Consider the following 20015-nt stretch of genomic DNA (forward strand, 5'->3'; position numbering starts at 1 on the left):
CTTTGAAGGAATGACAGAAAGGTCCCTGAACTTAGAATACAATGATTTAATTACAAAGAAGCTCTCGAACTTTATGAATTAGCAAATAAAATAATAAATTAGAATTGTAATGAAAAATAGGGGTTGCCGCCCCTAGAACTCCGCTGCCAGGGGCGCTGCCCCCTGGACCCCCGTTCGTTGAGGGTTATAATTAAACTAGAAACGTGATATGGGTAGTAATAGTAAATTGATACGTGTAATTGTTATACAGTGAGTCGCGCACAGCTAAAGAAAGGAATAATCATTAACGTTGAACGTAATAGAACGCAGGTGAGTTTCTAGACCCATTTCATTGTTATGTTTTCGGGGTTGTGTGCATACTTAATATAAATGTTAATACATTACCTTAAATGGTAAGTGTATGCTTTGGTGATTGATGTGATAGTATGTATGAATGTTATGAATATATGCTTGTCGGTACGTGAACGATCTTCGGATATTGCACGTATCGCCAGGAAAGGTGTGTCTTATATAAGATGCATGAATGATGTATGAATGAGTAAGATAATATATGAACATATATAATAGAATGTATGTATGAAGAAACGTAGGAATGGTAAATTAGATAGAGAATGAAGGGACCAGTCCCTAATAATTTCTGAGATAGAGAATGAAGGGACCATACCCTAATAATATATGAGATAGAAAAGGAAGGGATCAGACCCTAAAAATATCTGAGATGGTAAAGATAGATTGTGTATGTATTATGAATGTAAGAAAGACAAAAGGAAAGTATGTATGTACGAATGAAAGAAAGATAATAGGCTAAGTGTGTAATGTATATCTACGGATACGTATATATAAATATGTAAATGTATTGTATGTTGTCTGATTAACTAGAACTCACTCAGCGTAACTTACTTTTAGTATGCACGCAGGTAGGTAGGATGAGACAGCTGATAGACATGTTTTAAGTTATGTTTTAAAGACAAGTCATGAATGTTTTGTAATGAATGTTTAACGTTTTATTTATTCCGCGAATGTTTTAATTAACACTGATATTTAGAACTATGTTTATGAGTAAATCTAACGCTAAAGTAGGGCAACGGGACCGGGGCCTTACATGGTATCGTGGCGATAGATGATAGGTTTGTAACTTGTTGTTGGTGGTGATGAAACATATATGGTAGGTTCGTTTTTGTACATAAAATCCTTGAATGTTATAAATGAACGTTAATCGATGTCAATGTAATGTTTTGACGTCGTTAGGGTATTCGGTTATTGTTTGACACCCAACCCATTAGAGACAGCACACCTCCCACTTTAACCGCACCTCTAGATAGATTTGAGTTCAAGTGGCAAAGAACCTTCGATGCAACTACTGCACAACCAAGCCTGGCGCAACGTGCCGGATCGACCACTAGTTAAAAAACAATTGGAAAAAAAATAACACTAGAAGAAAACCAGGCAAGGGGTGGGATTTGAACCAGGACAGCAACACCAATCACCGAGATTTAACTAGCTCAACATCAACCAACATGCTACCTATGCATTATATGTCTGTTTTACCAAATATATTTCTAATATTAGAATCCTTAAAAGTAGTTGCAGCTAGGGTGTTCTTAGGTTTGTTTTTCGGGTTTCGGTTTTTTCGGGTCGGGTTTATCGGGTTTCAAAGTTTTAAATCTTGACCCGAAACCCAACCTGAATCTCTCACAGGTTTTTCGAGTTTGGGTTTTTTTCTGTTTGGGTTAATCGGGTTTTGGAGTATCCTAGAAATCATCACCATCATCATCGTACTCAGTAAATCTCACCAATAGCAAAGCTATATAGGGTCTGAGTATCCTAGAAAACAAAACAAAAAGAAAAATAAAAACTACAATGCTAAAACTAAAATAACATATTATTTTTTGCTCGTAACTCAAATAATTAAATAATAAACCAACATAACTTAATAAAACAATTCAAAAGAAGAGTAAAACTAACTCGAATCATAATCGCCTTCAATCGGGCGTGATTTGGTTGCTCAATTACGGTTACTATTAGTAATAAACGGAAACATAAATTAACAATAAACAATCGATCCATAGTAGTTGGAATGATAGCAATCAATTAGGACCGTATTCTAATAACTTTAGTTGCTAAGACTAAGCCTATTATACCTAAAAATGTATTTAATTTCAAAACTAAAAAGTTTATTCGAGTTGACCCGAAACTTTTAAACTGAACCCGAGAACCAACCTGAATTTCTTCGGTTCGGGTTCGGGTTAGCCTTTTCTCGGGTTCAGGTTTTTCGGGTCAGGTTAGTTCGGGTTCGGATACGAGTTTTCTCGGATTGAGTTTTGGATTTCGAATAAACCTGACCGCCCTGGTTGCGGCAATGAGCATTGCTATTTATCTATAGTATAATTAGATAATATTCATAACAAACTGATAACATAGAATAACAAATTTCAAATAAATCTTAAGAATAGTTTAATATTTTTGTCAACTTGTTATCACATGTACTTATCAACCCAATTTTAAAAACAAATTAAAATCTTTAGATGATCCGAAATCAAATAAACAAATTCTTTCTCCTAAAAAAATCAAGATACTTATCTATTGTTAAAGGCATTCCCCTTCAAAGTCTCCGTCTAAAAAACTAAATTTGAAGCTTTTTATTAATTTTGCTGTGTGTTTCTCTTCAATCATCAAAATAATGTCTCAGATATCCCAGTTTCAACACCTCAAAATAGAACTACAAGCTATCCAATCTGCAACTAACAAGTTTTCTGATGACCATTTCATCGGGTATGGAGGATTCGGACGTGTTTATAAGGGAAAACTTGTTCTATCCACGGGTGAGACCATGAGCTTTTGGATCCTGAATCCGGGCAAGGGGATTCCGAGTTCTGGAAAGAGATCATGACGCTTTCCTTTTATAGACATGAAAATATCGTCTCTCTTTTAGGGTATTGTGACGATCATGGTGAGAAGATCCTGGTGTACGAGTATGCATCAAAGAAGAGTCTTGATTCTTATCTTGCCAGCGACTATCTCACGTGGGCCCTGCGCCTTAAGATATGTATTGGGGCAGCTCGTGGACTAGCGTACCTCCATAACCCTGCTGAGACTCAACAAAGAATAGTGCATCGTGATGTTAAAAGTTCAAATATCCTACTAGATGATAACTGGAATGCCAAGATATCAGATTTTGGCCTCTCCAAACTTGCTCCTACAAACAGTCAATTCACAATTATGTTATCCAACCCTGCAGGCACACTTGGGTATATTGATCCCCTGTACCAAGAGGAAGGGATACTAACGAAAGAGTCGGATGTGTATTCTTTTGGGGTGGTGATGTTCGAAGTGATGTGTGGGAGGTTATGTTTTGGCAGCAAAAATCTACAGCCTTTAATAGGATTGGTGCGAGAGTACTATGAGCAAAACAAAATAAATGAACTTGTTTATAGTAATATAAAGGATGAAATAAATGCAACTTCTTTGAATTTGTTTGTGGACACAGCTTACCGATGTATAAGCAAAGTGCGTAAAGAACGCCCATTGATGATCGAGATCATGAAAACACTTGTAAGGGCACTTGACATTCAAGTAAGTTTTATTTGACTAAACCATTTGGTTTGATGTTTTCCTATGTGATCTGATATCAGTATGTAAAAACATGTGTAGTAACAAAAGAACAACCCCTTGTACAATCGTAAACTATAACATGATATTACTTTATTCAGGAAAACGCAGATGAAGAAGCTGTTTATGGAGATGGAATCTTGAATTTGAAAGTGCTTAAAAAAGAGGATGAAGGAAATAAAAATCAGTTTAAAGTTCCTGATAATAGTTACTTGATACTAGATATGGGTGATCGACAGACGGTGAAATGTGGATGGGATGAAGTTGTTACTCTGTATGTGGAAGAGTTTCATCATCAATGGTTAAATGTATTTCTTAACAAAGTGGAATCGGTATGTTTTCTGGAACCAAACGAGTATAATTCTTTTGATAGCTCCATCTTAAATAATGTCAAATAAAATCCTAAGGTTAGTTAGACGATTGTTTGCTATATGCTAAATCAGATGTAATAATACTTTTCAAACAAGTCATGTATATATAATACCTATAAATCAAAATCGAATTATGATTTACGACTTGAGTAGCTAAAAGATAGTTATTTGATTTCTAGGTAGAGAAGCATCGTCATCTAGGAATGGCTATTTTTAGACTGAGTGATCTTACTTCTGAAATTCCAGTAAATTGGTCCGACATGATATGGATGAATATTAATGGTTGGTTCGTAGGAAACATTACAGTCGAAGTGTTGTACAAAGCGATGGCATATACCCGTATTCCGACTGTAAGTAGATCAATTCAAAAAGCTCCTGTTGGGACCCCTAAGGATGGAGGATTGCTTGTCATCATCATCCACCGTGCCGATTTATCACATGTAAAGCACAAACATTCTTCGGTTACACTGCTTTTCCATGGCGAATTAAGAAAAACCCCGGTTTGTTTTTTGTTACGTATTTGCAAGAACTTCTTAATTTTCACTACTCGTCTCTTAAATTGATTTCTTGGGGTTTGATTTGGGGTTTTGCAGACTATGATGAGTACCACCAAACCAATATGGCTACAGGAGTTTACATTCATCTTAGAACAGCCACCAACAGATGAACATTTGCATATAGAAGTCAATGATGATTCATGGATGGGACTAATTCCTGGAAAGGTACAATAATCATTAACTATCGCTACGAGGCTTAATACGTATTTTAATGCAAAGCAACGCCTTTTTGCCATAGGGATCTCTTGGGTGCGTCGATATAAGCCTTGCGGGTGTCATTAGCAAGAAATGGACCAGCGAGACATACGCACTTACACCAGGTTATAAACCTGGTGATGGTCATTACGTATACAATAGTCTTAAAGTGGAGTTGCGTTGGAGAACTTGTGATTAAATAAATACATGTAATTAAATGACAGCCAAGAAGTTGGTACAAATTCTTATATTTTATCCACAGTGGTAGCTTTTTGGGTTTAACTATTACTGTTAGAGCTACTTCTGTTAGTAGTGTAAAGGTTATGGAAGAAAGATGGAGTCATCCCGATTTGGGTTTGCTACAAAGAAGAAAAAGGATGGAGCTTATTAATTACTATCTATCTATAACCTATATAAATGAAGACATAAAAATCCTACGTGTCGTGATGTGGTCATTCCCTATTTTTTTGGAGTCACCAGATTTGCTTGATTTTTAAATGGAGGCTTCTCATGCATTTGACCCGAATTCATAGCTATGGGTCTTACCAAACCCAGATATTCCTTAAACGGGTTATAACATCTCATTAAATTAAAAATTATTCTCACCAAATTGTTGATGTAAAAACCCTATAAAATAGAATATAATAAAAAGTAATATCTTATTTATTTTAAAATATATATATATATATATATTATTTAAATTAAAAAACCAATTTGATAGTAAAAGAAATAAACGGGTCTTGGGTCTCATCAAACTATAAGTATATTATTAACTTTCATAAATATTATTTATAATTAAAATACCAATTTTATAGTAAAAAAAATAAACGGGTCTTGGGTCTCATCAAAACCATATTACTTTCAAACGGGGTTATAACATCTCATTTATTTGTGAAACAATTTATCATCAAACCATAAGTATATTATTAACTTTCATACAATAAAAAAATATAAATTCAAAAAATAAATAAATATTAAAACAAACAATATAAAACACCCCGTAATACAAGGGATAAAAACTAGTACAAATATATATAGATATGTGTATAGAGATGCCTTGTATTGTAGGTTATCAAGAAGCCGATCTTGGTGATGAAATTGAAAGAACTGATAAAGGGTTGAGTGAGATACAGATTGAGACAGGTTGTAAATGCATAAAATACAATTTATATATCAAATATAAGAATAACACAGACTAAGAGGTCTAGTGTTAACTTTTTTGTAGTGTTCATGTGATCATCTCGATCTCCCTTTTTAAAATTAATGTCAAGCTCTTCTATTGTCCTTAATGAAAATAATGCATGGTTCGTCTACGGGTAGCAATTGTGACACGACCCAAATCTAACATGAAAAAAACAAGTTTTGGGTCGACTAACACATCCCATTTAAAAAACGGTCGGGTCACGTTAACCCGTTAACTATTAAAAACACACTTTTATAATCATATTTTTATTTGTGTTTTTTTCGTTCTCCATTTTTTTTTAAGATACACTTGTAATTTTTAATTCATTTTCAAGACTTTTAATAATTTATAAATAATATAATATTACTCATTTACTTTACCGACTTTATATTATATCAATTTTGTTTGTATTTTTTATTTTGAAAATGAGTTAAAGAGGTCGTGTTCGGGTCGACCCGTATTTTTACGTATGCAGATTAGGGTTGAAGACTTTGAAGCGCGGATTGCACATTTCAACTTATCAACATTTTAATCCACCAACCCATCAACTCAACACAATTGACACCATTAGGTTTGCCACTAGTAAAAAAGATTGTAATTTATGTGTGTGATTAAATTGTTTTGTTTCTTTCATTTTCATTATTTACCCTTACACTTTATTGTAATTGTTATAATTAGTTTAGTTCTTTTCTTTGATAATGACGTATATATAGCTTTTTAACTTTAATAAGGTTTTAGTTTTAGTTTTCACTAGTTTAGCTTATACTTTGTTATAGTTACCAGTTAGACCCTTAACTTTTATCTTTTACCTTTTACACTTTACTGTAATAATTATTTTAAAACGGGCGTGCTTCAACGTTATTTGGTATTAGATGATGGCCGATCCACAATATCATAATCGTATACTTATACATAGAGGTGCACAACTCGGTTAAACCATTAACCGGTTAATATGCTAATCAGGTTTTTTTGCGGGAATTAACAGGTTAGATCGGTTTTTCGGGTCGGGTAGTAACCGGATTTGACCCGAGAAACGGTTTTGACCTGTTAGACCGGACCAGTTAACCGGTTAATAACCGGAAAACCCCCGATTTTTATAAAATAGTAATTAAAAAAGTCGGTTAACCAGTTAATAACCGGTTTTCAAATCAATAATATAAACCGGTTACTAACCGGTGGTTAGGATCTGTTAGTAACCGGTTAGGATTGGACCGGTTAGTAACCGATTATGAAATCGAGTACAAACAGGTTAACCGGTTTCTGTGTGCACCTCTACTTATATATGTATTTGACCTAATCTATAATAGGATAGGATATATGATTCAGGATACAATACATCCCCTCTATTCATAATAAGATATTTTATTATCATGGTAAGGTTAAAATACAAAGTACAACAAAAATAAAAAGAGTAAGTAGAAATCTAATTCATTGATCTTAGATTTGGATGGTGGAGTTTAATTTAAAAATAAACATTAATGAGAAGGTCATTAAGGTAACAACCTACTTATGATAACTTTATCTCTTCACAAAGGCACATGTCAATTTCCCGTCATTTTAAAAAATCAACAACTTTTTATATGACATTTTTTTAAAAGAAAATTATCATAATAACAAGTTTTTTTTATCTTTAATATGATAAAAAAAATTCATCACAATTTTTTTTATTTTTATATAAAGAAAACGTTTGTTATTATGGTGAATTTTTTATTTTTTTAAATATCATATGAAAAAGTTATTAACGTTTTAAAATGATGGAAAAATTAATATGTGACTAATTGCATGTGGTGGACGAAAATGTATTACTTTTGTTGACACATGTCAATTAATTATGATTTCTCACACTATTTTTTGTTGCTTTTTGTATAATAACTCAACCCTTATTATAAATAACATAAAATAAATATCATATATAAAATTAACATGAATAAAGCACGAGTTTTAAAAGAAATTGATGAAAACTCCATGGATCCATGGAAGTTGAATAAATATGTGAGAAAAAATTGTTATTATTCACATTTTTTTCTTGTTTATATCTCTTAAACCTAAAAATATCGTTCATTGAATTTTACCACATTCATCATCTCTTACACTCAAAAGTATATATAAATTAATTTAATAAAAAAAAGGTAGATCTGATATCGTTAAAGATATAAATATTTTGATTATATTGAAATAAATACCTGCATATTTTTAATTAATATAATTTATGTAATTAGTTATTTGATAAAATGGTGGATTGATATGTTTTGATTTCACTGATATAAATATGATTCTATTAAAAATAGAAGAATAGTTTGAGTGAGAAATGTAGACAAAGAATGAATCTCCAAGTGTCCCAATTTATTTTGATTTATTAAACAGGTAGATACACTATCGACATGGTAACATCCAGCGAAAATAGCTACACAAAAAAATTGAAAACGTAAATTCCATTTAATAGACTCTTTGTGATATGGAGGACATGGTTCAAGATAGGAGTTTGTGAATACATATAACAGTTAAGGATATTGGGGGGGGGGGGGGGGTACTTTTGCATCTTCGTTTTGTCTTATGGGCTTTAGCCATGTCTTCGGTAAACTTTACATGTGATTATCTTCTGGTATCTATGTCTGGTATCTATGTCTATATGTGTTAAATGATATTAAATATGCTCTATGATATTATATGTTTTTGATGTTAATCATTTATTGTTGGTACATGTATGTTTTCTAAGTTTCCGGTTTTGGAGCCGGGATTCTTTAGAAAGCAGTCTCTCTATCCTCCAATGGATAAATTTAATGTTTGCCTATACCCACCCTCCCAAACCTTACCAACATATAGCTTTTGCTATTTATGGGATCTACTAGGTATGGTTGTTGTTATTGTTGTAAATCACATTTAAAAGTCGATAATATGCCTATAATCACTAATTGAAGCGATTAAATCCCTGGTCGTGGTTAAACCACATTAGTTACTGAAAAACAAGTTTAGAGGGACATAGAAGCAACATGAGTCCTCGACATAGGCTGCCCTATGGCAACGAAGTCGCCATAAACTTTCTCATATTTTTAGGTTAGGTCACCCTATTTCGACAACATGTCATTGGGATAGCTTTAGACAGGAAATAGTGAAAAAGAATGCACCATTTTGAAACCCTGTGGAGACGACAAAAATCGTGCTATAGGTGTAAAAGAAGGCGCCTAACCCTGTAGCGACGATATGTCGTCGCAACATCTCCATAGGGTTGATTTGTAGTAGTGAATAAATTGTTGGAAATTTTGTGACACAAATAATTATTATTGATATTAAATATTAACGTGTTCAAATGACGTAAAGACGAATGCGACATCGATGCTCTAAGGCGTGTGTTTGAGACTATAAAATTGGTTTGTCCTACATTAAGTGGAGTGATAAACTATTAATTATTGTAGTATATAAGTGGGAGGGTTCACAAGAATGTATTCTTGTATGACTATACACATTTAGTGGCAATTGCAAGGGTGCAAAACACCTAACGCGTCCAAGCCTAGCACGGGACCGGTTGAGGAGCGACATGTGTAATGTGACGTTTTAATAACGGCACTTTGCACTTAATTAGTTCACCTAGATGGCCTGAAATATGTTTAAAGAGACCTATGTTTAAGAGACACCATCATCCACCTCCTTTTGTTTAGTTTTCTGTTTTGTTTTTTCTTCTGTTTTCTAATTTAGTACAAGGGTGTATTAGAGTGCTGTGTGTTTCCTTATACTGTAATCTAAAACATAGTGACAATTTTATTTATGTATTGTGTGTACAGTTGGCCTATATAAACTAATTAAATTATCTTCTTATAAACTTCCCCAAATTCTCAATGAGGATGCAGTTGTCATCAGAAAAGGTGGCTGATTCTATAGCTTCAGCTTCTGCCTTTTTAGGTGTTAGAAGCTGGTTTTCCGTGAGACACAATTTTGATGGTCGAAGAGAAACATAAAACAAACTTAGTATTTTAGATAGAGAGCTCAAAGGGGAAATGTATATAACAATAGGCAAGCATCATAAATTATTTCTTCTCACATACACAATACACTTCTATTAATTTGTTTCAAGAAATAATTTGTTTTTTTTTTTTTGTGGCAACATGATTTTTTTAACTTTGTTTGATAGGCCGACCACATGGTTACTTTGAAGATCTCAAAATTTTGTCTTAATTTCTTATATTCTATTACTTTGTGCTTAGATCAATTTAAAATTCTCGTATTCTGTAGTGAAACTTTGAATTCCATCTAAAACAATGTAAGATACTTATCTATTGTTTAATACATTGCCATCTAAAACACTTAATTTGAAGCTTTTTGTTAATCCTGCTTTCTGTTCCTCTTCAAACATCAAAATAATGTCTCAAATAGAACAGTTTCAACACCTCAAAATACAACTAGAAGATCTAATATCTGCAACCAACAACTTTTCTGATAATAGTTGCATCGGGCGTGGAGGTTTATTTTTTTTTTTGGGGTGGGGGGGGGATAAGGGAAAACTTGTTCTTTCCACGGGCGAGACCATGGTTGCTTTAAAGCGTTTGGATCGTGCACACGGACAAGGTGATTCCGAGTTCTTGAAAGAGATCATGACGCTTTCCTTATATAGACACGAAAATATTATTTCTCTTTTAGGGTATTGTGATGATCATGGTGAGAAGATCCTCGTGTACGAATATGCATCCAAGAAAAGTCTCGATTCTTATCTCGCCAGCAACGAGCTTGCCTGGGTTCAACGCCTTAAGATATACTTCATCGTGATATTAAAAGTTCCAATATCCTACTAGATAATAACTGAAATGCCAAGATTTCAGATTTTGGCTTCTCTAAATTTGCGCCTGCAAACAATCAATTCTCATATCTGTTAACCAACCCTGCAGGCACCCTTGGGTATATAGATCCGCTCTATCATGAGATAGGGTATCTAACAAAAGAGTCGGATGTGTACTCTTTTGGTGTGGTGTTGTTTGAAGTGTTTTGTGGGAGGTTATGTTTTGGAAACAATGATCTTCGGCTTTAGTAGGACTGGTGCAAGAGTCCTATGAGTATAACTGTTGGGTTTCAACGGTGGTTCGGAACAAAACGGTCAAGTAATTTTAAACCCGTTTTAGTTAATAATTTCGTTTTGAAAGATATTAATCAATATTAATATACAAACTTATATAAACGAACTATAAAAAACACAGCGGAATGATTATACGAGTAACGTGAACCAAAAACCGAAACCCAAAACCCGGATCCGATTACAACGTTACACGAGTACGAATAAATCAACCAAACCATAGATTAGAGTTTATAGATATACCTCGGTTATCGAAACCGGGTGAGACACCGAGGGATAACGAACTATGCTATACGAATACACAATCAAACCACACAACTTTCCGGTGATAGCAACTGCTGTGGACAGCGGCGGCGCGTCGGAGGTAGCGGCGGCACTTCGAAACAGCAACAACAGCTAACAGTGACAGTGGACAGCAGCACATGCGACCGTAGATGGACGGCGGTGGTGATTCCGGTGGTTGGGGAGTGACGGCGGGTCAGGGAGGCCGTGGCCGGAGGTGGCGGCGCCGGATTTGAGCAGCGTTGGTGGTTAAGATGGTACAGCAACAGCCTACAGCCAAGTAACACAGCTGCTACGGTTACCGGGAAGTCGAGACAGCCGTAAAATGGATTGCCGGAAAAGCGGGTCGCCGGAAAACGGCTGTGAACAACAATGGTGACCGGAAACAGCAGCATAGACAACAGTAAGTGACTACGGTGGTGCTCCGGCGAGGTGTAGCAGCTGGGGAAGGGTGGCGGCGGTTTTCCGGTGGCCGGGAAAACGGCCGGCGGCAGCTGGTGGTGATAAGGAGGCTAGGGTTTTTGCTTTTGTAAGGTTATCTATATTATTAATATCTTATACTATATATAATAATATTATTAGGGTTTAATCAAATTAAACCAATTGGGCTTGAGCCTAATTAACCAAACAAAGCCTTTAACCATCATCCGGTCCATCTAATTGATTGTGTCGGGCCCAATTAACATTTAAGTGGGTTTTGTATTTCGTTACCCCCGGTGTAACTCATACCGGGTCACATTCGGGTCGGTCCGCGTTGACTTGACCCGAACCGACCATTAAATCCAACAGTCTCCCACTGGATGGATGTGGGTCAAGTATCACAACGCTAACAGCCAGAGGCGTTCTAGCTACACATAGCTGTCCCCAACCAAATATGACATTTTTAAATCCATAACCAAAGTATCTTGGAATACCTTATTGCAAGATAATGAATTTATAGTAATCGTTGTCATCTATCATTTCTGTATAAGACATTAATTGAACAATGAGACATGGATCAAATCAATCTCATATAATGTTCAATTATTGTAGTTCTCGATATAGAGTCAAAGTGGTCCAATCAAACACACAGTAAGTTTGGGTGAGGCCTCACACTTTACCAGTTTGAATCAACGAGGGCGCCAATATGTCTTACTGTTACATTTTAATGTAAGAGTACAGAATCCCATCTTGACTACATACAACTCCCACTGAACTCCAGAACATTCCCAATCAATGCCTTTATAGCTGGCAGTTACGCAACAACGGTTGACATGATCAAAGAATATTCCTCGGTAAACGAAAGTTCTAATATGTATCTCAGGTCTAAGGATACTAAATGAGCATGCTATTATCAAAACATCTTATGATCAAGATCCATGAAGATGATTTGATGCGAGTTACATCCAACGTCATTCATAATGAAGTCTGTGAGTTTGGAAGTCAACTGCTTGAGTCCAAAGTCAGAATAGTCTTAATTCAGAATCGTTCCCACGAGTCTGATCGACTACGGATAATTTAGAATACAATATTCACGGATTAAACGTAATAAAATGAACACAGTTGTATTACTCAACGTTTGCATTTAACTATTAAATCAAAAGTGAACTTGAAAGTACAACTGTTTAAACGTTCATACGTCCAAATACTAAATCAAAATAAATCACTAGCAAGTCTAAGCCTGATAGCATCTCTATGCTTGTCATGAGTCATCGGCTTAGTGAACGAGTCAGCCAGTTTTTGATCTGTGTCCACTTTGCTTATTATGATGTCATCTTGTTCCAGTATTTCTCGTACATAGTGGAACTAAAAAATGTGCTTGGCCATGTGATGATAATTGGGCTCTTTGGCTTGAGCAATAGCACCTGTGTTATCACATATTATGTCGATTCTTTTTCCTAAACTTGGAACTAGATCGAGGTTGGCTATGAATTTCTTCATCCAAGCAGATTATGAGCGAGAAACATCTCGGTCATTCTGGAAGTTAGCGTCAGTGTAATACCTTACAGTGAGCTCCTCTTCCACTCCTCCAAACACGCTTACGAGACGTTTGGTCTAGTGCATAATATAGCGTATATGACAGAGCCAATCGCTGAAGCATATGAAATTGCTTGCATATGCTTCATCTCAATGTCCGTTTCTGGAGATTGCGATTTGCTAATACGGTTCCTTTAGCAATGGAACAACTCCTATCTTGGAGTTGTCCATTGAGAAGCGTGTCATGACTTTGCTTATGTATGTACTTTGACTTAGCCCTAGAAGCCGCTTAGATCTATCTCGGTAGATCTTGATTCCCAGAATATAAGCAGCTTCACCAAGATCTTTCATTGCGAAACAAGATCCCAACCAGTGCTTAACATCGTTAAGCATAGGAATGTTGTTTCTAATGATCAGTATATCATCCACATACAAGATGAGGAATGATATAGTGCTCCCACTAGCCTTTTTGTAAACACAAGGCTCATCTTCATTTTTGATAAAATCAAATTCTTTGATTATTCTCATCAAAATGTAGATTCCAGCTACAAGATGCTTGTTTGAAAATCCACTTGCTCCCTATTGCCCGACCTTCGGGGGGTAGCTCAATCAAGTTCCAGACTTGATTGTCATGAATAGATTGCATCTCAACGTTCATGGCTTCACGCCTTTTCTCAGATTCCGGATCCAAGATTTCAGATTTGTAGTTAGTAGGTTCGTTGGTAGATTCGGCTACTAATATGAGTTCGGGACCATCTAAATGCCATATGTATTTAGAATTTGGTATGGGAGTCCTACTACTTCTGCGAACGCTCGTGTTTATGTCTAATGTGTCAACAACAACTTGTTGATCAGACATTCCAACTTCCTCAGCGGTTAATTGTGGTTCTTGAATTTCTTCAAGATCGACAATGTTATCTCCAGTTCCTCAATTGAGAAATTCTTTCTCGAGGAAGTGGCCTTTCCTCTTGATAGAAATGTATTTGTATCAGGATGAAAGAAGTAATAACCGATTTGGTTATTGGTATTTGACGAATGCGGGAGGCGGTTATAAAAGCGAAACTCCAAAAGGAGAGAGGCAAGTTAGTTCTACATATCATCGTTCGAACCATGTTTAGCAAGGTTCGATTCCACCTCTTGCTCACGCCATTATGTTGGGGTGTGCCAGGTGGAGTAAGCTGTGAAACAATTTCACACTCTTTTAGATAAGTGATGAACTCTGAGCTGAGATACTCTCCACCTCGATCTGATCGAAGTATCATAATGGTTTTACCAAGTTGGTTTTCCACTTCGTTTTGAAACTCTTTGAACTTTTCAAAAGTTTCATGCTTGTGTTTCATAAGATACACATAAGCATATCGACTATAATCGTCGATAAAAGAAACGAAGTATCTTTTATGGTTTCTAGGCATGGTTCTAAAAGGTCCACATACATCAGTATGTATGAGTCCTAACAGATCCCTTTCTCGTTCACTTTTATAAGTGAAGGAGTCTTTGGCGAGTTTGCCAGCTAAGCAAGACTCATAACTGTCAAAAGGGTCCGGTCCTGTGGATTCAAGAATCCATTCGGATTGGAGTCTTTTAACTCTTGCCTTGCATATGTGGCCAAGTCGGCAATGCCATAGAAATGTATCATTGATGCCAGATCTGATACGTTTTGAAAGATTATATATACGTTATTATTAGTTTGAACATCAATCTAATATATATCATTTCAAGGTTTAGCCTCAAAATAAAAGATATCATTTAAGTAAGTAGAAATAGTCATGCCATTGAAAACGTACTTAAAACCTTGTTCAAACAACAACGAAAGTGAAACGATGTTTCTGGTCAAACCAGTAGCATACAAACAATTATTCAAATGAAAACTAGGCAAGATGGACAAGTAAAATGAAAAACTCCAGTTGCCAGAACTGGTACACTCTTCTCATCTCCAACGATAAGTTCCATACTGCCTTTATTCAGTTTCCTCCACTTCTCAGGCTCCTGCAAGACATTAACGATGTGGTAACCACATCCGGTATCAAATACCCATGTGTTGCTAGAGACAGTGAAAAGTTCAATAACGTATATGGAAATACCTCCATAAGAGCCTTCACCATTGGCTCTTTTCATCTTGATCTCATCAAGGTATTCTGGACAGTTTCGCATCCAGTGTCCCATTTGGTTGCATGGTAGCACTGGCGCTCCGCAGGGGGCGGCGGTGGTATCTTTGGAACCCCTTTGTTAGCATTGGTGGCACGAGGGGCAGCAATGGTAACATTCTTCTTGCCTTTACCCTTATAACCCCTGTTCTTAGGATTAGGCTTCTTGACACCAGCAGATCGAATCATCAGAACTTGATTGGTCCATGAAGGAATGTTCATCTCAGCCGTCTTGAGCATGTTATGAAGCTCCGGCACTGTCTTCACCCAGCCATTAATGTTGAAATTCATTACGAACTGGTCATATGAGCTGGGGAGAGAGTTGAGGATGAAATCAGATGCCATCTCATCAGGCATGGGATAATCAAGTTTCTTGAGCTGATCGATGTGCCCCTTCATCTTAAGAACATGCGCACTGACGGGAGACCCTTCTGCCATCTTGCAACTTATGAGTTGTTTCATGGTGTCGAAACGTTCTTGACGGGCTTGTTTCTGGAACATGCCCTTGAGTTTCTCAAGCATCTCATAGGAACCAAAGTCTTCCAAGCCTTTAGCAAGCTCAGAAGTCATGGTGGCTAACATAATGCAGGAGAAATCAGCCGAGTCATCCTTATGCTTCTCAAGAACTTTTCTAGCAGCGGCTGTGTTGTTTTCAGGCTCAGTTGGAACAGGTCCATCGAGAACATACAGGCACTTTGCCATGGTGAGAACAAGTCTCAAGTTGCGGTGCCATTCGATGAAGTTGGTACCGTTCAGTTTATCCTTCTCAAGGATAGTCTTAAGGGCGTAGGGTGAGTTTTCATTTGACGACATCTGATTAATTTAAGCAAAAGTAAATTTAATTAGTATTTTCGACGTTGTAGTCCCATTATTAATGACCCAATAACATTAATGAAATAGGAGTGTGAGAATCTGGCTTCCAGTTATTAAAGGCAGCTGTAGCACACAACATTAATAAGTGATTAGGCAAACTGACAACGATTGTCAATTGTGAATAGAGCACAACTCTCGGTTATGAGGCCTATGGAGACAACGATTGTCTGTATAGATACCTTTAGCCTCATCTTTGCCCACTTTAAGTCTCCAGACAGCTTTAGCACGTCACAGGAGAGTAAAGTAATAGTTGTCCTAGTACCGTGACGTGTGAAAGGACCGGATGTGTCAACCAAACGCTTTTACCTTGATGGGATAGGCTAGAAAACAAGTGTGGTGCTGTAGCTCCAAACACTCGAAATTTTGCAGTATGCCTCAAGTGTGACTTGTAGTAGGATTGGCATAAACTATTGGTTTTAAATTGGGATTAATTATATAATTACCAAATATAGTAAAAGTTAAATTTTACTGTATTTATTATCGGGACGAATTGATGAACCCTTTCATCTCTCAGGACACTTAGTTTTAAATAACCTATTAAAACTAAGTTTGTCGCGATACGGCTAACCAATTTTAAGTCAATAGAAAATCTATTAAGTTATTAGTTTTGGAAATCAAAACGCTTTTAATTTGCAAAACATAATTGGTTAATAAAATGTTTATTTTCAAAATTATTTGGTATTAGGTCGGTGATATTATAATCCTATTATAAACAATCCAAGCAACCACAATAGCAAATAATAATATGTAAATCCTTATGGCCAAAAGGTGATCGGTCTTGCTAGAGCCAACTAGGGAGACCGATCGGGTCAAGGGGTTCACAACACAAAACAACCACAAGGATGGACTTCTTCGTGCATCCCGTCATCTTGCCCGAACTCCCATTAACTCCAAGAAATCCTTGAGCTTGTCCTCGGTTATCTTCGCGTCTTCTTAATTACAAATTTATAAACTAACAATGATTTGCCTTATTACAAATTTGAACCATCTTTATGGCCAAAAGAAAACCGAAAAATAAATAATAACCGTTTACAAGTTTTGAACCATCCATATGGCCAAAAACAAGCTCAACAACCAAACACAACCAAACAAACATAGGTTGGGGCCGGATTTACATATTCAAAATAAATAAAATTTTGGGTCGTTTTGACTTGGTCAAATAAAATAAACAAAACTTTGACCAAATGTAAAATCACCCGAAAATAAATCTAGATCAAAACTTTAAACGATTTAAAGTTTAAGATGTAGATACAGTATTAAACGAATCGGTATCGACTCGTACGTTGTAACCGCGGCTCTGATACCACTGTTGGGTTTCAACGGTGGTTCGGAACAAAACAGTCAAGTAATTTTAAACCCGTTTTAGTTAATAATTTCGTTTCTATAGATATTAATCAATATTAATATATAAACTTATATAAACGAACTATAAAAAACGCAGCGGAATGATTATACGAGTAACATGAACCAGCTATGTGTAGCTAGAACGCCTCTGGCTGTTAGCTAAACATTGGTATGCTTTATCCACAAACAGCTTGAAAAAGGATATACTTATTTCATCCTTTATATTACAATAAACAAGCTCATATATAGTGTTATATGTTGAATTTAATGGTCGGTTCGGTTCGGGTCAAGCTCATATATAGGATATACTTAAAAAATCATGTCCAAATTCATAAAATCTGGAGGTTAATCATTGTTTTGCTACACACCAAACTGGATATGGTAAAACTTCTTAATCATTTTTTTGTTTCGCAGGTAAACAAGCATCGCTTTGTGGGAGAGGCTTGTTTGAGATCAAGTAAACATACTCCTGAAATTCCACGGACTTTTGACGTACACGTAAGTTGCCGTGGTAATTATATTGGCGATCTCAAAATTTAAGTGTTGTACAAAACCGACTGATATTAAAGATGCAATTAGTTCAGTTCCAAGGGCTCCTATAGGGACACCTAAGGATGGAGAATTGCTTGTAGTTATCAACCACGTTGCCTATTTACCTTCTGAAAATTTTGCGAAAACTTCATTCATCTCTTTGCTTTTCCGTGGCAAATTAAACAAAACCGTGGTTAGATTTTGAATTGTTATTTGTTAGAAAGATCCTCATATTCACTATTTGATCTCTTCCAATAATTTCTTGCATGATGTTTGGATTTGGGTTTTTGTAGTCTATGACGAATGCCTTGGAGCCAACATGGAGACAAGAGTTTACATTTATGTTAGAACAGCCACCAATGGATGAAAAATGCGTTTAGAAGTCATTAATAATTCGTGGTCGAGACTAGTTCCTGGAAATGTAAGATGTCCGTTAACTTTTTCTACGAGACTTATAATTTGTTTTTAATGCAAGCGCAATGCTTTTTTACCGTCAGGGATCTCTTGGGCGTGTCGATATAAGCCTTGCGGATGTGGTTAATGGGAAATGGACCAACAAGATATATAAACTTGAACATCTTTTCTTGATGATGGTCGTGTACGGTACAATGAACTTATGGTGGAGATGCATTGGAGAACCTCTAAATAGATAACCACATGTAACGACGGCCAAAAAGTTGGTAAGGAATCTAGGGATGCTTCATCATATGCTTTGTCACTAAGATCCGTCATCTCAAATAACGAAAATTACCTAAAATCCAAACTAACACTTCAATATCAGACTCCACTATTAATTTTATCAAGTGTTCAATACAATTATGCATTGACAGCTTTCATCTAAGGTCCTTCAGAGATGTAGAAGGTGACTCAACATCTAAGGGTTATCGGATTCACTATAAGATCTCTCATTTTTTCCGTTTCTTTTTCAAAGGCATTCATATATAATCTACATCTCTTTTTATTTCAAAGACATTATATATATATATATGAAAAACTAACATTTACCCTCTCTCACTATTCTATTCATGAAAAGGTAAGTTTTGAGCGTCCCTTGTGTTCTATGATCAAAACCAATCACTCTTCCACATGAAATCAGCTATGCCGGTGAATGCCTTCTTTTGCTTCGTTATGGTAAAACATGCATGCTCCAGCGAATTCTATAAACAATAACAAAGAATATGATGGCGGAGGAGACTGGGCTTCGTTCTTCGACGATGGAGGCAAGATAGTGTTTCATTGCTCTTCCAGGCATGCATGGTTATAGTCAGTTCACTTTATCCACATAAATAAATTTGGAGAAAATATGTTAGCTTGGTTATGCATTATTGGTAGTCTTACAATCACTAATCACTACTCACTACAAGTCGCTTTTATATTATTCCATCTTTTTAACTTTAAACATTTTGTTCCTCATTTCTAGGGTTTCAATTACCAGTTGAATTTTTGGGGCTTTATTGATTTCACTCAATTTGATATTAAACTTTTTTAGGGTTTTGAAGCTGCGAATTTAGTTTGCTAACTGAAAGAAAATGCTACAAAATTAATTTAATTCCATGGTTATTTAGAAGTTTAGTGGTGATAATCGATTTGCCTCTTCATTTTTGTTATTGTTGATTATCAAACAACAATCGAAACGCTTAAGGTATTGCTGAAAACACCTTTTGTCGTCATTTTCAAAAGTGTAAGACCACTTCTTCGTTGTCTTTCCAGATCCCTCGACCTAGGATAACTAAAATCCCCTGTTTGATTTTGTACTTTAAGCTGACATCGAGATGTTTTTGGCAGGATTTCGAGCAGTGTTCTTTGCGAATAGGAAATTTAGGCACCCATCACCCACACTTTTTTGTAGAGAACGTCGATTTGCAGGTACTATTTCATCATCATCATTTAAAATTAGTTTTTTGGAAAGTC

The 20015-nt window shown here is 35.9% G+C and overlaps 1 protein-coding gene and 1 pseudogene across 1 annotated transcript; both read left to right on the top strand.

The window, feature by feature from the left end:
* The first annotated feature begins 2631 nt into the window (after positions 1-2631).
* LOC143529905 (putative receptor-like protein kinase At5g18500 pseudogene) lies at positions 2632-3655 on the top strand (annotated as a pseudogene).
* On the top strand, positions 3606-4979 carry LOC143529890 (synaptotagmin-2-like). Its single transcript, XM_077025573.1, has 4 exons — positions 3606-3617; positions 3711-3941; positions 4160-4480; positions 4574-4979. The coding sequence occupies exons 1-4, from the start codon at positions 3606-3608 to the stop codon at positions 4709-4711; spliced, it is 702 nt and encodes a 233-aa protein (XP_076881688.1). The 3' UTR covers positions 4712-4979.
* Positions 4980-20015: the final 15036 nt, after the last annotated feature.

The sequence above is a fragment of the Bidens hawaiensis genome, unplaced genomic scaffold, assembly GCF_021521415.1.
Source record: "Bidens hawaiensis isolate Kalapana, Puna unplaced genomic scaffold, B.hawaiensis_p1.1 tig00008762_1, whole genome shotgun sequence".
Lineage (NCBI taxonomy): Eukaryota > Viridiplantae > Streptophyta > Magnoliopsida > Asterales > Asteraceae > Bidens > Bidens hawaiensis.

What these genes read in the sequence shown, in the direction of transcription:
- LOC143529890 (XM_077025573.1), top strand. An exon ending in TTCTTAACAAAGTGGAATCG is followed by an intron (nt 3,942 to 4,159) that starts GTATGTTTTCTG and finishes TTTGATTTCTAG; the next exon opens with GTAGAGAAGCATCGTCATCT. An exon ending in GCGAATTAAGAAAAACCCCG is followed by an intron (nt 4,481 to 4,573) that starts GTTTGTTTTTTG and finishes GGGGTTTTGCAG; the next exon opens with ACTATGATGAGTACCACCAA.